This window comes from Gastrolobium bilobum, unplaced genomic scaffold (genome assembly GCF_033153095.1).
Source record: "Gastrolobium bilobum isolate Gb01-03AN ecotype WA unplaced genomic scaffold, APGP_CSIRO_Gbil_v1 utg609, whole genome shotgun sequence".
In the NCBI taxonomy this organism is placed as follows: domain Eukaryota; kingdom Viridiplantae; phylum Streptophyta; class Magnoliopsida; order Fabales; family Fabaceae; genus Gastrolobium; species Gastrolobium bilobum.
In genome coordinates, this window is record NW_026899102.1 from 21,673 (window position 1) to 39,946 (window position 18,274).

General features: G+C 34.4%; 5 protein-coding genes across 7 annotated transcripts; 3 read left to right on the forward strand and 2 right to left on the reverse strand.

Annotated features, from left to right (window-relative positions):
- Positions 1 to 408: 408 nt before the first annotated feature.
- Positions 409 to 3,067, reverse strand: LOC133287231 (putative pectate lyase 2). Its single transcript, XM_061484796.1, has 4 exons — positions 2,399 to 3,067; positions 994 to 1,097; positions 755 to 893; positions 409 to 627 (listed from the first exon to the last, which is right to left on the reverse strand). Exons 1-4 carry the CDS (start codon positions 3,065 to 3,067, stop codon positions 409 to 411), a joined length of 1,131 nt encoding a protein of 376 aa, XP_061340780.1.
- Positions 3,068 to 4,164: 1,097 nt separating this feature from the next.
- LOC133287252 (stigma-specific STIG1-like protein 1) lies at positions 4,165 to 4,614 on the reverse strand. The gene has a single exon (XM_061484817.1). The coding sequence runs from the start codon at positions 4,612 to 4,614 to the stop codon at positions 4,165 to 4,167; it is 450 nt and encodes a 149-aa protein (XP_061340801.1).
- A 3,809-nt stretch (positions 4,615 to 8,423) lies between these two features.
- On the forward strand, positions 8,424 to 11,864 carry LOC133287257 (uncharacterized). Of its 3 annotated transcripts, none has more exons than XM_061484823.1 (7): positions 8,424 to 8,807; positions 8,903 to 8,969; positions 9,103 to 9,149; positions 10,190 to 10,277; positions 10,962 to 11,121; positions 11,189 to 11,294; positions 11,398 to 11,864. In XM_061484823.1, the coding sequence occupies exons 1-7, from the start codon at positions 8,583 to 8,585 to the stop codon at positions 11,497 to 11,499; spliced, it is 795 nt and encodes a 264-aa protein (XP_061340807.1). In that variant the 5' UTR covers positions 8,424 to 8,582; the 3' UTR covers positions 11,500 to 11,864. The 3 variants fall into 3 exon arrangements, with proteins under 3 accessions (XP_061340807.1, XP_061340808.1, XP_061340809.1); XM_061484824.1 differs by having other exon boundaries at positions 10,962 to 11,092; positions 11,196 to 11,294; XM_061484825.1 differs by having other exon boundaries at positions 10,962 to 11,092; positions 11,196 to 11,288; positions 11,386 to 11,864.
- Positions 11,865 to 12,111: 247 nt separating this feature from the next.
- LOC133287232 (pentatricopeptide repeat-containing protein At4g04370) lies at positions 12,112 to 14,579 on the forward strand. Its single transcript, XM_061484797.1, has one exon. The coding sequence runs from the start codon at positions 12,112 to 12,114 to the stop codon at positions 14,413 to 14,415; it is 2,304 nt and encodes a 767-aa protein (XP_061340781.1). The 3' UTR covers positions 14,416 to 14,579.
- A 1,528-nt stretch (positions 14,580 to 16,107) lies between these two features.
- On the forward strand, positions 16,108 to 18,023 carry LOC133287233 (uncharacterized). The gene is made up of 3 exons (XM_061484799.1): positions 16,108 to 16,313; positions 17,188 to 17,211; positions 17,698 to 18,023. The coding sequence occupies exons 1-3, from the start codon at positions 16,130 to 16,132 to the stop codon at positions 18,021 to 18,023; spliced, it is 534 nt and encodes a 177-aa protein (XP_061340783.1). The 5' UTR covers positions 16,108 to 16,129.
- The last annotated feature ends 251 nt before the right edge of the window (positions 18,024 to 18,274 follow it).

Below are 18,274 nucleotides of genomic sequence, written 5' to 3' on the forward strand. Positions count from 1 at the left end.
TAATATTTTCTGTTTTTACTTATTGTTTAGAATTTATGAGCCAACTCGGCAAAATGTATTTGGACTTTAATTTATGTGTCCTCATTGAACTCTACTTATTTTGATACACTCTGCTGAGCGTGCAACCATATTTCACATTTCTTTTAACAACAATTTCAGTTAATTTCTTGAAGCTATGCATCTGCAAGTGTCATGTCATATATATATATATAGACATTGTCAACTTTCTGCCGAGGTGATAGATAAATGACTGTGAAAATGGATAGGCATAGAATATTTTTTTCCCCACATGACTTTTGGTACATGCATATACCTTCCTCCGATCGAGATATGCCAATTTGGGGCCTCAAGACACAAAATCATAAAAAGATACAAACAAAAAAGATAGAAATGTTGGGCCTAACAAAATTAACATGCTTTGTTAACGACACAATCCAGTGGCCCTGCATTGAGAGTTAATAAAGGCACCATGGATGCTTGGGCCGCTATAAAAGCTTGAGGAGGTGAATATAATGGGGTACAACTTCCGTAACCAGATGGCACAAAATAAGCACCATTTAAGAATTCATCCCGAAAACTCCTCCATTTCCAATTATTCCAGTTTCCACTAGTTTCCCTCTTGGTAACCTGTTATCAGTGAATGAACCTTGCATAATTAATATATATATATATATATATATTCTGAAATCTATTACTTAATTTTTTATTTTTTATTTGTAAACAATCTATTACTTAATTTTAATTGCTTTGTTACCTGTTTTGCAACATAATCATTTGAAGCTACAAAGTAGTTCCCTTCACTAAGAATGGTAGGGTCGGCACTGCCACCAATGGCATACATGAGCCACTCGTCATACCTGTTGTTGACCACGTGGGCATAACCAAATCTTACCCTGCATCTCATCAACCAAATAAGTAAATATGAAAATTATGCTATTGAATCTTCAAAAGAAAAATAAAATAAAAAATCACTGTCTAACAAACCGTTCATACCTTGGCATTCTTTGTATTAGGCCACGGGCAAAGCGGTTGAAAGCTACTGTTACTTTCATTATTCTATCTGTGCTGTAATCATCGTTGTGTCCTAGCAGCATCACCTGCATGGAGTACATTTAGCTTTGTTAGGACACTATCCTAAAAAGAATGATTCTTAACATGTTGGGTTTTGGGATAGTAAGCAAATTGTTTCAGACCAGAATAGTGATTAGTCAAGAGACATATACACAAAATCAATTTTTGCCTTAACTAGACGGAGAAGACAATTTTGGAATATATATATATATATATATGAGAAAAGTGTTTGTCATTTTAAATGATATAAAGTTATGTCATTTTAAGAGAGAGATAGACACAGAATAAATTTTTTTATTTAAATTTTAAATTAAAATAAATCACCCACTTTCTCTCTCCCTTGATTTCTATTTTCTGTGTCTATCTCTCTCTTAAAATGATGACATAACTTATGTCATTTAAAATGACAAACGCCAAGTTCTATATATATATATATATATATATATATATATATATATATATATATATATATATATTATGGAAATGAAGTAAATTAGTTGCGTAGACTATATAGAATAGATAATATATTATAGGGTTAATGTTTCTTTTGTTACAAGAAATTAATTATATTATGTAGCATTAAAATGATGTTGTTTTGGAGTTAAGGAAATATAATGTTATAATTTTGGTTTGTTTTAGGATTATATTAGTTTTAAGGGCTTTAAACATCTCATGTTGAAAGAAAGAGAGAGATCTCATGCTACAAACTCAAAGTTATGGTAGGTCTCACTTGAAAAAATATGGGTTATGTTTATCTCATTTTACATGAGATAAACATCTCTCCTACACACACAAAAAGGGTTGGGTCCTACCACTTTTTTTTTCTCTCTCCTTTTACATGTGGGTCCCACTTATACTTTTATTTCTACAACATGAGGTAATTCTTTTCCTACAACATAAGAAAAATATATCCCAAAAAATATATATATAACACGCATCTGGAAAAGTCAGCTGCGGAAAGTTTTCTTCTCACATGAGAAAGATGATTTCCCTAGTTTTAATGGATACAATTTTTTTTTCCCAAACTCAAACCAAGGTCATTTTAAGGTAATATTATAGTGTTTTATAAGAGTTATGTTGTAGGAAAAGTGATTGTGTAATGTTATAGAGATTCGTTTTGCGTGTGGTAGTTTTTTTTTTTTTTTTTGCTTCAAAAAGTGTGGACCCCACAAAATGTTGTGTGTGTACTGTGTAGGAAATTGTGTAATGTTGTGTGTGTCATGTTAAATGATAAATGCAACCCCAAATATTATATGTTGGGAAACATTAAACCATATATTATTATGCAGAGATAAAGGGGGGAAAAGTCATCATTTTTTACGCTTACTTTGTCATGCTGAGTGAAGTAATTGTTAGAGATGGTGACAGAAGTTGAGGCATGAGTAACATCAACGAGACCATCGGTGCAACGAGCCAAAAAGCAATGGTCAATCCAGATATTGGAGGAAGCAAATACAGAAATGGCATCTCCATCAGAGCCTTCACGATACCCAACATGGTCAGTGGTGCTCCTCACCATGGCAGCCTTACCTAATTTACAATCATGAATGCTAATTCCATGCACAATGACATGGCTAACACCTTGTATTGTAATGCAAGGTCCATTTGCAATCTCCACTTTGGCTCCTCTACCATCAATAGTCTTGTAGTTATTCACAATAAGCTCATTCTCTAGCATGATAACCATGTCCTTGGCGAAAGTTATCCAAAGTGGCTGTGTTTGGATTACACCATAACGAAGTGTGCCTGGTTTTGGGTTTACAGGGTCATCAGAGGGATCAGTGACTTCATATATCTCACCAAATTTCCCTCCAATGGCATCTTTGCCAAAGCCAATTGCACAATCAGCCAAGGCTTGACGGTTTGAAGCCCAATTTGTTTTGGCTCGCCAGCATGAGTCTATTTTGTTCATGACCACATTCTTTGGACTCTTGGGGATCGTGTAGTTTGGAATAGAGTACATGGTGTTGTGCTCCTCTGTTGAACCTGCATGCATTGAAGCTAAGGTAGTTAGAAAGCATGAGAGCACTAGGAGAGTCGTTAAAGTGGCCATAGTTTGTGGTTTTGAGACAGCAAACGGTTGAAGGAGGACTTATATAAATACCAAATAGGTCATGAGGACAGAAAGTGGTGCACACGATTGATGAAGGGTATGCTGTGAATTTGTTTCACAGTAAATCGTCAAGAATTGGTGTACATTACGCAACGTCAAAGACGTGGTTGCACGAATCAAGATGACAATCCAATGGATGTGATTAAGTTAATTGCAAGAAAATATTATAGATAGTAGTGGATACCCTCGAATTAAACATGCTTGCCTTGCAATAAATTTAAACAAGACATCTTTGATAAAAATATCTTTTCTTCTTAAATAAGTAGAACTCTTTTGTTCCTTATTAAATAAATTTTTTTATTATATTTTGTATTGTCCAGCGGCATTTTCCAGTAGCTTAAATTTTTAAGCGAAAGTGACTTGAAATGACTTTTACTAATATTTTAAGTAGGCATGCGAAATTCTTTAGATTTTAATTAAACTAGGTGCATTTACTTAAATAAAACACGAGTACCAGATTTTGTACAAAATTTTATTTCTTTTGGTTAGAATATAAGTGGGCTTATAAATGAATTGTGCTATTCGCGATTTGAGTTCGGTTTGATTCATTTATTAAATAAATAAAAATGAATATAATACTCCGTTTACTTATGAGCGTGATTCAAGGAATCTAATTTGCGATGCAGCGTTACTTTTGGCCTGATTTTTGACGTGAAGATTAAATTTAAATTTATATATAGTAACAACGCAACCAAAATAAATACAACAAATTAAGTTAATGAATTCCACTAAAACCAATAAAAATAATCATAGATTATATATAGTATAGTTACATATACAATGTAATGAAATTATCATACAGCGGCAAAAGATCATCAAGCATCCTATAATGATCAATTGCTCGTTTATTAGCTAGTCAAATGCAACAAATTCATCATATTTTATTGGTCATTACACACATAATTCTATAAATATATAACAAGTAATCGATCTTAATTAATTAGTGGCATTCATACGGAGTTGTTGTTGTCTTGTGTGATTCACGCATAGCTGCACATACCATAAACGCAGGAATTCCCTTTGTTGCACTTGTTGTCACATGTTCCACAATGGTGCTTGTTAAACATAGGGTTCACACACTTACCTTTGCAACATATCTGCGAGTACTTGCATCTCTTTCCACACATACCACAGTTGTTTCTGTCCGTTGACACATTCACACATTTCTTCCGGCAACAATCAGGCCCTCCGCTGCCGGCGACATGGCAAACTCTAGGGTATTTATCACAAGTCATAACTCCCGGCCCATATTTATGGCCTTTTGTGCCACGGAGAGAAGCTGATTCTTCACTTTCAGAAGATGGGATTGCAGGATTTTTAGTTGAATTGTGGGTTTTGAAGAATTGTGATTCTTTGAATGGTGTTTCTGAATTGGCAATGACCAAAGCCATTAGCATGGTAAGAAAAAAGAGTATCTGAAGGGACTTCATATTAATTGAGTGTAATTTCTGTGTGTTGGTTTGTTGGAGAGAGAAGTGAAAATATGAATGGTTTTCTTGCATGGAGTAAAATGAAGGATGCTTGGTAGCTATTTATATGGAGAAAAAGTGGAGGTCGGTAGCTATTTATATGAACTTAATTCAAAGCTGCAAACAATGTGCTAGTGGAGCAGTCTAATTCTACTGCCAAATGTGTGGTGATCAAGTAACGAAATTAGGCTTCTTTACAAGTATAAACTGACTTCTAAATATGTGGAAAAGTTTAATAGAAATGGAATAGCTGTGCCGGTCAGTAACTAACTAGGTATGGAGCCATTTTTTTGTTGTTTTATTGATCGTGATTCATAAGGTCCAATCAGTTTCAATTTGTATTTTCATGGCATATATATAATAATGTTTAATAGTGAGATTAATTAGCATACAAGTGCCACAGGGAATATTTAATTGCTTGTACAAAAGTATCAAGGAAACATATTATTTCTTGGAATATATATATCAAAAAATCAGTTACAAAGGCACTGTTTTTCCATTCCCTCTGACCTTTTGGTGTAAAAAGAATACAACTAGTCAATAATCAACGTGCCTAAGATAATTTGGTGAGCTGGGGAGACGAGGTTTATAAGACTAAATAGTAATAAAATTTCAATTTGAAGAATTTATCTGTCTGGCGGGGAACACTAGGTCAACGCAAAAGTCATATTGACAATGTCATGTGTCTATTTAATGCCTACTTGTACCAAAAAAATTATGGACACATTGTAAATTTCATAATCATATATTTGAAAAATATATTGGCTTTTTAATTGTAAGTATAAAAAGCATACTTACATATGCTTGCTGTATTTATATATTTATACTGTAGATCAAGTTAATTAAAATTAACTGTTAACCTTGAATAAGACATTATTATAAATGTATCTTCAAAGTTTTGAAATGAAAATATAGATAAATAGCGCGTTGCTGTGCCGCTGATGAGTTGGTTCTTAATTAGAGTTTTACATATACATTATGGGGACAATTATTACCAATTTAGTTTTATTACTCTTAGGACTTGATTGGTTATCGTCGGATCAATTTAAAATCAACGAGAGTTAATTTATCTCATTTTTCAACTGTTGATTTCAAATTGATCTAACAGTAACCGATCAGATAGTAAAAGTAGTAAGACTAAATTGATAGTAAAGGATAAATTGATAGTAAATAGATTCTAATTTTTGAAAAAATATTCAAATGTTTTGTGGATCTTTAGCTCATATTAAATTAAGAAATGCGACTACAAAAGTTTGGCTTAATTAATATGCCTTTTGCGGGCAATTACTATATCATTTAAATTAAATTCCAGACATTGATTAGTCATCCCCTGTAGGCTGTAGAGATGTTAGTATACTGTTCATGCTAAGCACTGATGAATGTCAGAGAGGCGCAAGGGTGGGGGTTGATTTCTTTATTATTATTAATTTCTTTATTCATTTCTTGTGTTTTTACTGTCTGCATATATGCTAGCCATATATTTAATGTCTAAGACATTATGTACATCAAGATTCAAAAGATCAAAAGATGAAGTTTAACAATTATAAAAAATTTAAGGAGCCTATACATAGGATTTATGACCTACAAATAGGCTTAGTCCTTGTAATTAATGAAATGTCATGAGGCTTAATGAGATTCAGTTAATGTAATATTATGGAAATATGTATTATCTTAATTCTAAAATGTTCTTTTGGCGGACCCAATAGAAGAAACTTAAATATATTATGATAATTTAACTTCTAGAGAGTCATGTAATTAGTTGATGGAACGAAAACCCAATTCCAGATGTTTAATCAATTGATTCGAATTTTTTAAATGTAGGGCTCATTTTTTTTAAGAAAAAATAATCTTAATTTAAAAATATTTTTAAAAACTTTTTAATAATCAAATAATATTTTAAAAAAAGTATAAATTAAATCACTAAAAGTTGTTTAGTGTTTTCATCAGATATTACAAATTATAATTTTTAAAAAATAATAATTTTTTAATTATTAACATTTGATTATATTTTTAAATTTTTGTCTATCAACCTTTTAATTATGGTAATATGTTTTAAAAAAGCTATAATTTTTTTTCTTTGAACATTTGATTATATATATATTTTCCCCATCAACCCTTTAATTATTAATTCGTCCACGATGCTAAGAACAACCATTTTAGCATAAACTATAAAAAACTGGAGTATGTAAAACTATTTATTTCATAAACAACCAATTACAAGTTATGCTTAATAACAACGAGGTAACAAGGAAATATTATTCATATACCAAGAAAAATAAAAATATTATAAATTACACAAAGTCACCAAACCAATGCAAAGAATAAATTTTAATATAACATTAGCAGAACTCATCAAGTGGTGATGGCTACTCTTTATTGATCACACTCTGTAACATTAGCAGAACTCATCTAGCTAGCTCTTGATCCAAAGAATGCTCGACATCCATTTCAAGTTCTATGCATAGCTGCACATTCCATAAACACACGAACCTCCGGTGTTACACTTGTTGCCACATTTCCCACAGTGTTTCTGGTTAGTCCTAGGGTTCACGCATTTGCCTTCGCAGCACATCTTTCCAAAGCTGCATTTCTTTCCACACCTCCCGCAATTGAAACTGTCTGTGGAAACATTGACACATTTGTTCTTGCAGCAATGAGGGCCTGCGCTTCCTTTGATGTAGCAAATCTTGGGGTATTTGTCACATGTCAATGCGAACCTGCTATGTTTATGGGAAAGGAAGCGACTTGTTCCTCCGAGAGAGTTTTGTTCTTCACTTTCGGAAGTTGTTGCTGAGAGAGTAATGGCCAAAGCCATTAGCAAGGCCAGAAGGAAGAGGGTCTTCAAGGACTTCATTTTTTGTGTTGTGTTAGGAAGCAGAAGAAGTTCAATGAAGTAATGGGGTGGGTGTTTTGATTGAGAAGAATAAAGGGTTGTCGAAACTCGAAGTATTTATAGAAGAGTAGCCTTCATTATATTATTACATGCATGAGCTAATATCCTGCGTATTTATTATTAGTTAGTGGGGTGGTCTAAATCCATGGTCAAATTAATTGTGTAAACGAAGTTAGGTTAGTTGGCTAGAACTTCAAACTCACTTACTAATTAGTTGAAAACGATTCACACACACACACAAAAAGTGTTGAAAATGAAGGGTACATAATATATAGGATTTTATAAGAGTTATGTTGTAGGAAAAGTGATTGTGTAATGTTATAGAGATTTGTTTTGCGTGCCTTAATTTTTTTATTTTATTTTTACTTTAAAAAGTGCGGGGTCCACAAAATGTTGTGTGTGTAGAAAATTTTGTTGTGTCATGTTAAAAGACAAACTACAACTCCTAATATATATTATGTCGAAGATATATATACCAATAAAACAACTATACTAATACGATATATGCTTAAATAATAATTGTTTTAATTATAAGTTAAGAAAACCAAATAGTCGTTTATATACATTCTATGGAAACCAGAAAACGGTTACTGGACCACCATACCATTCCAGTAGCCTCATAGTTTGACCTTTGTTTTTTTATAGTAGACGGATAGGAATTTGACTTCACATTTCTTCAGTCAATGTGAGCCCAATAATATATCTATTTTGAATCCAAATCAAATCTGACAATTTGACCCAATAAAAATATTGGGCTTAGAGTGAATCAAATTCGGCCCAAACTTGAGATCTGAAAAAATAGACGGTTTTATTTTGGTTCAAAAAAATAAGTAGCTTATTTTACGGTTTCACTCAACAGGTCAGGAAGGCATGGAATGAACCCAAAAAAAATAAAAAAATAAAAGAAAAACGAGGAAGACGTGATGAGACCCCCGGGCCCACTGCAATATTTTCCGATACGGCGATTCCGTATCGTAGATGATGCATCGTCCTTTATATACGTCGATAAGTTGGTGGGTGACCTGGCAATTGCTAAATGGCATCGTCAGCCGCCACGGAGGGCGGGGCAGCAGCGTCGCTGAAGGCGGTGATCCAGCGCGTGGAACAGGCAGCCGAGCGGTCGGGGCGTGATGTGAAACAGATTCGATTGGTGGCAGCGAGCAAGACGAAAGCAGTTTCTGTTCTCCGTGAGGTATACGATGCTGGCCATCGATGCTTCGGTGAGAACTACGTTCAGGAACTCGTTCAGAAAGTCCCCCAGGTTGGTTGCTTGGTTCAATTCAATTCAATTAATCCCTTGGATTCCTCATTTATCCTCACTACTCAATGCTGTTTGATTTCGTTTCCGAATTGCAGCTTCCAGATGATATCGAGTGGCATTTCATCGGCAATTTGCAGAGCAATAAAGTCAAGACTCTTCTCAGTATGTTACACGCATCCTATCTGTAACCTTATTCCTATACTTACAAACGTTTTTATTACTTTGCTTTCAATTTGTGGAGATAAGTTCATCTTTGCCACATTCATAATTTCGGTTCACTATTGATATTCAACAGCTGCTGTTCCCAACATTGCTTGTGTGGAGACTATAGATGATGAGAAGGTAATTTTTTAATTTTTAATTTTTTTGGGATATCAAAAAGAGGTAAATGTTTGTGTTTCTTCATAATTTGTTTTGGCAGAGAAGGTAAATATATTTTCATGTGCGTTCGAGTCTGAGTATATATAAGAATGTGAATTTTGCAAAAAAATAAATAAATTTGGGGGGAGTGGAAAATACATAGGACTTGGAAATAGTTGTATTATGATGACCAGTTTCATCCAAACATTTTGGGATTTCTCTTGGATGGTAAATTGTTAATGGGCATTACTTTTCTGCAGTTGTGGCAGAGAAGTAATGCCTGACATTCCTTTTTTAAAAAAAGTGAGACCATCAATGCAAGCCTAAAAAACAAAAAACAAAAGTCATTTGCCAATGTATTCCCTTCCCTGCGAAATTTCTATTGTGCTAATGCCGCACCATTGATTGGGTGCGGCAATCCAATGAAAATGGAGCAGTAGCTGTGTTGTCAATACGGATCAAGGAAAAAAGTAACTTTTAATCCACTTGTCAATTTCTTAAATGCAGACGCACGCACTACTGCCGCATACAAGATGATCTCCTTTCCCTGAAAGACACTGTGTGTGTGTGTCAGAAATCTCTTTCAGCATTAAAAGCTGAAATGATTGTTTATATATATGATGTTGAAACTTGAAAGTAGTCTTTAGTGTAGTATGCATCTCAATGGTAACTTTGCAGATGGGCCTTACATTAATTGCGCACCTCGCTGACTAGAAGTAACAACAGCGCTGCCATTTGGCCAATGAATTTCGAGAGTTGTGCAAGGAAAATTATCTTAGATCTAATCTTAATTTCATTTTTGTCCCATTAACTGTTGTTAATGTTTCATATCACTTTCTTTTGAATTGTGTTGTATGCAGTAAATTTTAATTTAAAATGTTATAGAAAATAGTGTATCTAAAATGTTCTCTAAAAAAGATTTGATATATGCATGATCTTAGTATCATTTCATCTTCATTTGCAAATGGTGCACTTATCATTTGTTTTTCGATCTTTATGCTTTTTTTTTTCTTTGCTGGCAGATAGCAAATCTTCTTGATCGTGCTATAGCAAACATGGGCAGGAAACCGTTGAAAGTTTTTGTTGAAGTGAATACAAGTGGAGAAACGTGTAAGTTACACTTGACAGATTTGCCAACCAATTCAATATGTAGAGTATCTTAAGTTGACTTGCTTGTATTAGAATTTTATTAACCCAAATTATTTTACATTGTTTCTAAAAGATTAATATGAAAATAGCATCAAAATCACGAGAAGATATTGGGTCTGTTTGATTGTGTTCTGATTTTTTTGTTCTTAAAACTGTTTTGTAAACCAGTTATGAAAACAGTTGTTTTCTATATTTTTTTCTTTTTGAAAGTTAAAAACCAAAACAAAAACACCTCAGACATATTCTCAAAATTTGATTCTAAAAACAAAAAAACAGTTATAGTTTTCAAAACATTTTTTACAAAACAGATCTTACCAAACGAGTTTTTTTGTTTTTTTGTTCTGAAAATTAAAAAACTGTTTTTAAAAACACTAATCAAACAGAGCATTGTTTCTGATTCTTTTATTGAAATTATGCTTAGCAAATCACTGATTCTAACAGCATAGATCTCTAAGTAGAAATGTAAATATGTAACCTATATTTATTACTTATTAGAATGGAGTGCTTGTCTTAGGAGGTTGCTGGTTTACAATCTTTGCACCACATCTTTGTTTTTCGTTTCTGTTCCATGATAAAAAACATTGTTGCCAATTTTTCAGTTTATTCTCAATCTCAAGAATGACATTTGACTGCTATTTTTTGCAGCAAAATATGGTGTTGAACCAGCTCGGTGTGTGGACCTTGTAAAACATATTAAAAACTGCCCAAACCTTGAGTTTAATGGCCTAATGACAATTGGCATGCTGGATTATTCATCCACCCCCGAAAATTTTAAGGTGGCGGCTTTACATTTTGGACACGATTTATTGGTTTTTTTGGGACTTCCTATCTAGTCTTCTACATAATTTTCAAAACTAAATTTTCCTTGGTACTCTCCAGACGTTATCCAATTGTAGAAGTGAAGTTTGTGCGGCACTTGGAATATCAGAAGAGCAATGTGAGTTGTCAATGGGCATGACTGCAGACTTTGAACAAGCTGTAAGGAATCTTTTTCTTGGAAAATGCATGGATTACACTCAAGGGACAAGTATTGTGACATTGTCATAATATTTTCTAACCAGCTAATTCTCTTATTTTGCAGATTGAAATGGGAAGTACAAATGTTAGGGTTGGAACAGCCATATTTGGGCCCAGAGAGTATCCAGTGAATCCCAGAGAGTATTCACTGAAAGATGAGCAGTAGCTGTCTTCATTTTGCAGTCTTGTTTGTGTCGGTATTGTGTTGCTTAGACTCACATGCCAAAGTCGTAGAGCAGCATGAACAAATTATTAAAGCTGGAAGTAAATACAGCGAGAGCACAAGAGTAGTAGTCAACAAGCTACGAGAGAGCTCTGAATTCAGAATAATCTTCTAGACTGAACGTTATATGCATTGCTGCTTATCTGTCTAATGTAAAAGCCAGCCTATTCAAATGAAGCTGAACCAAAATATTCTTAGAAATTTAAACCTTGTGGCTTGGTTTGTCATTTTATGTTGCCCACATGACATGGGGTATCCCTGTTCTCAGGGAAATAAATATTTTTCAATGACACTAGAAAAGTAAAGCAGTGAGAGTTATTTTGGTTTGAATCGCAATTTTTTGGGGTATGGAAATCACTTACTTTGACAATTAATTTAATATATAATTGATATTTCGTTTTAGAAGAGTTAGAAAATAAGAATTGATTACATTTTGAAATAAAAATTTCACAAGCAGTACTATTATGGTTAAACCGTTTACATAAAGGAATTTGATTAAACCGTTTATGCCGAGTCATTCATATTCGAGCTTAGCTGCATCCTAAGGAATGGGTCATGTTGACATACAAGCCTAAGCTGCAATTACTACCGAGTCTGATTGGCTTAAATCGGTGGGTGGCGTCACTGCCACACCCATCTTCAGCTTCAGTCACCACCCACTCATTCAATGCCATAATCAATCACCATTCATCCCAAGGTGCTCACCGTCAAGTTCTTAACACCTATGCCTCAATGCTCAACACCCACGTTCCTTCTGACGCCTACACTTTTCCCAGTCTTCTCAAAGCTTGCTCCTCTCTCAACCTCTTTTCGCTCGGTCTTTCCCTCCATCAACGCATCCTCGTTAATGGGTTCTCCATTGATGCCTACGTTGCTTCTTCTTTGATTAATTTCTACGTTAAATTTGGGTTCGCTAATGTTGCTCGCAAAGTGTTCGACTTTATGCCCGAGAGGAACGTTGTACCTTGGACTAACATTATTGGGTGCTATTCTCGCATGCGTCACTTTCTTGAGGCCTTTTCTTTGTTTGATGAAATGCGTCGCCAGGGAATTCAACCCAGTAGCGTTACCATGTTGAGCTTGCTGTTTGGAGTATCAGAGCTTGCTCATGTGCAGTGTTTGCATGGTTGTTCAATTTTGTATGGGTTTATGTCTGATACAAATTTGTCAAATTCAATGCTAAATGTATATGGGAAATGTGGAGACATTGAGGATTCTAGGAAATTGTTTGATTACATGGACCATAGGGACCTGGTTTCATGGAATTCCTTGATATCAACCTACGCCCAGATTGGGGATTTATGTGAAGTTTTGCTGCTTCTCAAGACAATGAGGGTACAAGGTTTGGAGCCTGACCCACAGACTTTTGGGTCGGTGTTGTCTGTGGCTGCGTCAAGGGGTGAGTTTAAATTGGGAAAGTCAGTGCATGGCCAGATTTTAAGAGCTGGTTCTGACTTGGATGCACATGTTGAAACATCACTCATTGTAATGTACTTAAAAGGTGGGAACATTGACATTGCATTTAGAATGTTTGAAAGGAGTTCAGATAAGGATGTTGTTTTGTGGACAGCAATGATCTCAGGCCTTGTGCAGAATGAGTCTGCGGACAAGGCATTAGCCGTTTTCCGTCAGATGTTAAAATTTGGGATAAAGCCATCTACTGCTACTATGGCTAGTGTAATTACAGCTTGTGCACAGCTTGGGTCTTTTAATTTGGGGACTTCGGTTCATGGCTATATATTAAGGCAAGAATTGCTATTGGATATCGCTGCTGAAAACTCTCTGGTTACAATGTATGCAAAGTGTGGTCACTTGGATCAGAGTTCCATTGTGTTTGATAAGATGAGCAAAAGGGATTTGGTTTCCTGGAATGCGATAGTTACTGGATATGCTCAAAATGGATATGTGTATAAGGCCTTGTTCCTTTTTGATGAAATGAGGACTAATCATCAAACACCTGATTCAATAACCATTGTCTCCCTCCTCCAAGGGTGTGCATCCACTGGGCAACTCCACTTGGGTAAATGGATCCACAGCTTTGTAATAAGAAATGGCCTTAGGCCATGCATCATGGTTGACACTTCTTTGGTAGACATGTACTGCAAATGTGGTGATTTGGATACTGCTCAAAGGTGTTTCAACCAGATGCCAAGTCAGGATTTGGTTTCATGGAGTGCCATAATTGCAGGATATGGCTATCATGGCAAAGGAGAGACTGCATTGATGTTATACTCAAAATTCCTGGAAAGTGGGATTAAACCCAACCATGTGATTTTCCTCTCAGTTCTATCTTCTTGTAGTCATAATGGACTCATAAACCAGGGCTTGACCATATATGAATCAATGACTAAAGATTTTGGGATTGCACCAAATCTTGAACACCATGCTTGTGTGGTAGATCTCCTCAGTCGTGCTGGGAGGGTAGAAGAGGCATATAACTTGTACAAGAAAATGTTCTCAGATCCTGTAATTGATGTTCTAGGCATACTCCTTGATGCTTGTCGAGCAAATGGTAATAATGAACTTGGTGATACAATTGCCAATGATATTCTCATGCTGAGGCCTATGAATGCTGGAAATTACGTACAACTAGCACACTGCTATGCTTCAACAAACAAGTGGGAAGAAGTGGGTGAGGCATGGACCCATATGAGATCTCTTGGCTTGAGAAAAATTCCTGGCTGGAGCTTTATTGACATACATGGGACCATCACTACTTTTTTCACAGATCACAATTCACACCCTCAGTTTCAAGAAATAGTGTATACGCTAAAAATTTTGAGAAAGGCAATGGCCAAAATGGAGGAAGTGGGCATTACCCCTGAAAGCAGCCACATGCATCACAATATTATGTGCTAAAAAGTTAACTAAACAGGACTATTTCCAGGAATGGCTGGAACTCTTGGAGTTCCTGTGATGCTGCTGCATTAATGTATTTGGATATCCATCAAAGATTTTGACCCATGGCAATTTTCTTTTTTATCTTTGAGTAAATACCCTTTTGAGTTCCTAACAAAAAACACGGTCCCCACTTTAGTCCCTTACAAAAAAATTTAGTAAGTTGGTTCCTAACAAATTCAAAGTGAACCTATTTTAGTCCTTTCGAGGGATTAATATGAATCTTTTTTAAAATTGTGAAGGACCACGATTTCAACTAAATGGGTCCACTTTGAATTTGTTAGGGACTAACTGACTAATTTTTTTTTATAAGAGATTAAAGTGGAGACCGTATTTTTTTTAGGGACCAAAAAAGGTATTTACTCTTTATCTTTTTGGTTCACATGATATCAGAGTTCTGTCAAAGTCTTATATACAATGGGCAGATGGTTTACATTTTGGATTCGTCTGCTTCTTATAAAGAGATACAAGCATTCAAGGAATTTTTAACAACGTTTTTAGTATGGAATAATTTTCTTCAGATATTTTTCTTTTTTTAACGAATTATTAGATAATATTTAACTATAGTAAAACTGTTATAAATGATTTCATATAGCTGTTCAAAAATACTTTTTTTTTCTATTAGAAAGAAAAAAAAAGGAAATTTTGGGCACTCACTGTAACACGAATTGTTTATAAAACACTAGGTCTCTGTTAGAGTAATTTAAATTGTTCAAACGCAAAATAACTCAAATTAGAATGTAATGAAGAACCATATTTACCTTCAAAATAATCATAATGAAATAACTACACCTTTAATCAAATGACTATTTTTTTTTTAACTTATTTGGTATACTTATATGGTTATCCATTGTATTTTTCAGGATTAAATTTGAAGCTAGCGCATTGAAAAATGTAAAAATTATTTTGATCAAAAACTCCAAATAGCTCACAACCTAACTCCAGTTTACTAAATTTTTTATTATTAAAATAAACATTAAAAAAATAACAAGTATGTCATTGTGTCAAAAAGTTAGTCCATATAAATGGGTATTTACTATGAAATAAAATTGCCACAAGTTATGTTACCAAAAAAAAAAAAAAATTGCCACAAGCTCACAATACCATCCCGATCTATCTAAGGTTGGGAATTGTGAGTTAGATAAGCAAGATTGAATTGATTAATTAACAAGAGAATGAACCAATAAAGTTTAGCATAGTTGGTAGATAGTTGGGTTTCTTAAATATGTTGACAGAGATTCAATTTCTGACCATGTGTATGAAGAAAATTTTGTTGAGAAAAGTTTAGTCAGTTAATATAAAATGATTAGTCTTCGACACTCTGGACTAGAGAATACCTTAAAAAAAAAAATGAATGACCAAGGTAACGAATCAGTGAGAAGGGGAATTATACTTTGATGTTTTTGTTTTCTGTTTTTTTTTTTTATTTCTTTGTGTGGGCTTTTAGCCTTTTTGGTTACCAAAAAATAAAAAAAAAGGGAGAGAGAGAGAGAGAAACTATATATATAGAAGAGTGAGACGTACGTGAGAAACACACACGTAGACATGTTGATGCCGTTTTCCCCGAAACCTTAGAGGGAGACAGATACGCGAATCTTGAAACCAAAGCTTAACTAATTCTCAGTCAAGATCCTGTTCCCAAGTTCACTGGAAAATCCAGAAACTGAAACAAAAGATGAACAGGAGGCAGCGAAGGGCGTTCAAATTGTTCATGTGGATTCTGGGACTCTGTCTAGCCGGTTATATTGCAGGACAACCATTGTATTGGCAACTCAACGAGACCCTCAACTCCGTCTCTTCTTCTTGTCCTCCTTGCCACTGTGATTGCTCTCTTCAACCCCTTCTTTCTCTTCCTGAAGGTACCTTTACTTTCTCCATTTTAATATTTCCCCTTTAAATTTTTAGCATGAAATAACATTTTTGTTGTTATGTTTGTTTGTTTGTTTAGGAAAATGACTATGAATGAGTTTCCTTTCCTAATTGATGGTGCTCGAAAGAAAAACATAGATTTTACACCAAATGTTAAGCCATATTGGATTAATGGGTTTTTAGGAAACTCAGTTATTCGAAACCATCTGTTGTTACACTAGCTTGCAAAATTCATCTGGGAAGAAAATTTTTCTTTTCTTCTTATTTCAAAAAAATCGTAAGATTCATCTTATCTAGATAATTTTTTTCTTTTATAGTAGGCTTGCTATACCTGGCGCCAATCCTTCTCCTTTACTCTAACTTGAGACTGGCTATACATGCATACATATATATAGGTGGAATTAAATTACTCTCCGTTAAACCCCAACTACCAAAGGTAATAGTGGGAGCAATCATTACACGCTGCCTTATCCTTATGTATTTACAAAAAGGCTTCCATATTTGCACTTGGGAACTTTCAGTCATAAAAGAGTAACTTTACCATTGCTCAAGGCGCGTCCTCTAATTAAGGATAAGGATAAAAGTGTTATTGATGTTAATGTTATAGTTCTTATCTTCCAGAAAAGAATATTCAAGTGTTAATTCCTTGGTCTTTTAAACGCATTCTGATTCTGGTAAGTGGGTTATTTACTGTACATTCTGTTAAGCATGGTACATTAGGCCTACAGGGTGATCAATTAATGACTCTGTGTCCATGCAATGGAAAATAGGAAAGTTGATACAGTATTTGTATATGTTGTTTCTTGTGCTCAGACATTGATTGCTGATTGCTAACGTGGTGTCTCTGCTTGTTTTTCACTGCAGGATTTAGCAACAACTCCATTTTAGGTTAGTTCTTCTCCCTTTATTACACACTTAAAAGAAAAGCAACAGGTATGAGACGAAGATTATATATTCTTTGGTTTAAGTATCTACACTATCTGACGTAGGATGAATCATTCTGGGATGGTCAAGCCTATTCTTTAATCCTGAAGACTTGATAAAGGATGTGGCTATTACTAAATTTCACCCTCTCCAAGCCCAAATGCCAAATGCTATTTTTCTTATCTGCTAACATAGTGGATTATGGGGTCAAATAGCTGATTTCTTAAAAATAGTTAATTGTCTTTTCAGTCATGATCGTCATAGTGTGGACAATGTTGTGTTATATTTAATTATGTCCATGTTATAAAAAATGTAAAATGAATAGTTTTAGTGTGGTGTAGGGGAAACTAATAGAATATGTAGAGGATAATGCTTCCAATTATAAAAGAGTTCAAATTCTTTTAACTTTCATTTATGGACAATTTCAAATTATATTTAGTGTATCTGTAGATTGCATGAGGCAAGACCCAGAGGTGAGTCAACAGGTGGAGAACAGTTTTACAAATCTTTTGTCCGAAGAAGTAAAGCAAAAGGAAGCTGAAGCAGGGGAAAAACAAAGGCTTGCTGATATATTACTTTTAGAGGCTAAGAAAATAGCATCACAGTATCAAAAGGAGGCTGACAAGTGCAATTCAGGGATGGAGACATGTGAGGAGGCTAGGGAAAGAGCTGAAGAAGCACTTGAAAATCAGATGAAAGAAACTGCCTTGTGGGAGCTTAGGGCTCGTCAAAGAGGATGGAAAAGTGCTGCAATGAAATCTCGAGCTCGTTTTTAAATAAGACACAGCTCTTTTTTTTGTCAGTAGTTTATTCATTCTTTTATTTATTGATTATTGATTATTTTGTGGTTACAATGAAAAATAAATACACAAGATTACTTTTTGTTTCACGTTAGATTGAGTCATTTTTTTCTCAATGTAGTGCTCAACCATTCAGTCTGCCCATGAATTATTGACTTTTCTTACTATTCATTTTGTTGTGAACAGTGTATATTTTATAAACTATTCATTGCTATCAGCCTATCGTT

What these genes read in the sequence shown, in the direction of transcription:
- LOC133287231 (XM_061484796.1), bottom strand. Translation starts at nt 3,067, where the DNA reads ATGCATGCAGGTTCAACAGAGGAGCACAACACCATGTACTCTATTCCA. An exon ending in ACTTCACTCAGCATGACAAA is followed by an intron (nt 1,098 to 2,398) that starts GTAAGCGTAAAA and finishes TACTCCATGCAG; the next exon opens with GTGATGCTGCTAGGACACAA. An exon ending in ATGATTATGTTGCAAAACAG is followed by an intron (nt 628 to 754) that starts GTAACAAAGCAA and finishes CACTGATAACAG; the next exon opens with GTTACCAAGAGGGAAACTAG.
- LOC133287252 (XM_061484817.1), bottom strand. Translation starts at nt 4,614, where the DNA reads ATGAAGTCCCTTCAGATACTCTTTTTTCTTACCATGCTAATGGCTTTG.
- LOC133287257 (XM_061484823.1), top strand. Translation starts at nt 8,583, where the DNA reads ATGGCATCGTCAGCCGCCACGGAGGGCGGGGCAGCAGCGTCGCTGAAG. An exon ending in TCGTTCAGAAAGTCCCCCAG is followed by an intron (nt 8,808 to 8,902) that starts GTTGGTTGCTTG and finishes TCCGAATTGCAG; the next exon opens with CTTCCAGATGATATCGAGTG. An exon ending in AGACTATAGATGATGAGAAG is followed by an intron (nt 9,150 to 10,189) that starts GTAATTTTTTAA and finishes CTTTGCTGGCAG; the next exon opens with ATAGCAAATCTTCTTGATCG.
- LOC133287232 (XM_061484797.1), top strand. Translation starts at nt 12,112, where the DNA reads ATGTTGACATACAAGCCTAAGCTGCAATTACTACCGAGTCTGATTGGC.
- LOC133287233 (XM_061484799.1), top strand. Translation starts at nt 16,130, where the DNA reads ATGAACAGGAGGCAGCGAAGGGCGTTCAAATTGTTCATGTGGATTCTG. An exon ending in CCTTCTTTCTCTTCCTGAAG is followed by an intron (nt 16,314 to 17,187) that starts GTACCTTTACTT and finishes TTTTCACTGCAG; the next exon opens with GATTTAGCAACAACTCCATT. An exon ending in TAGCAACAACTCCATTTTAG is followed by an intron (nt 17,212 to 17,697) that starts GTTAGTTCTTCT and finishes GTGTATCTGTAG; the next exon opens with ATTGCATGAGGCAAGACCCA.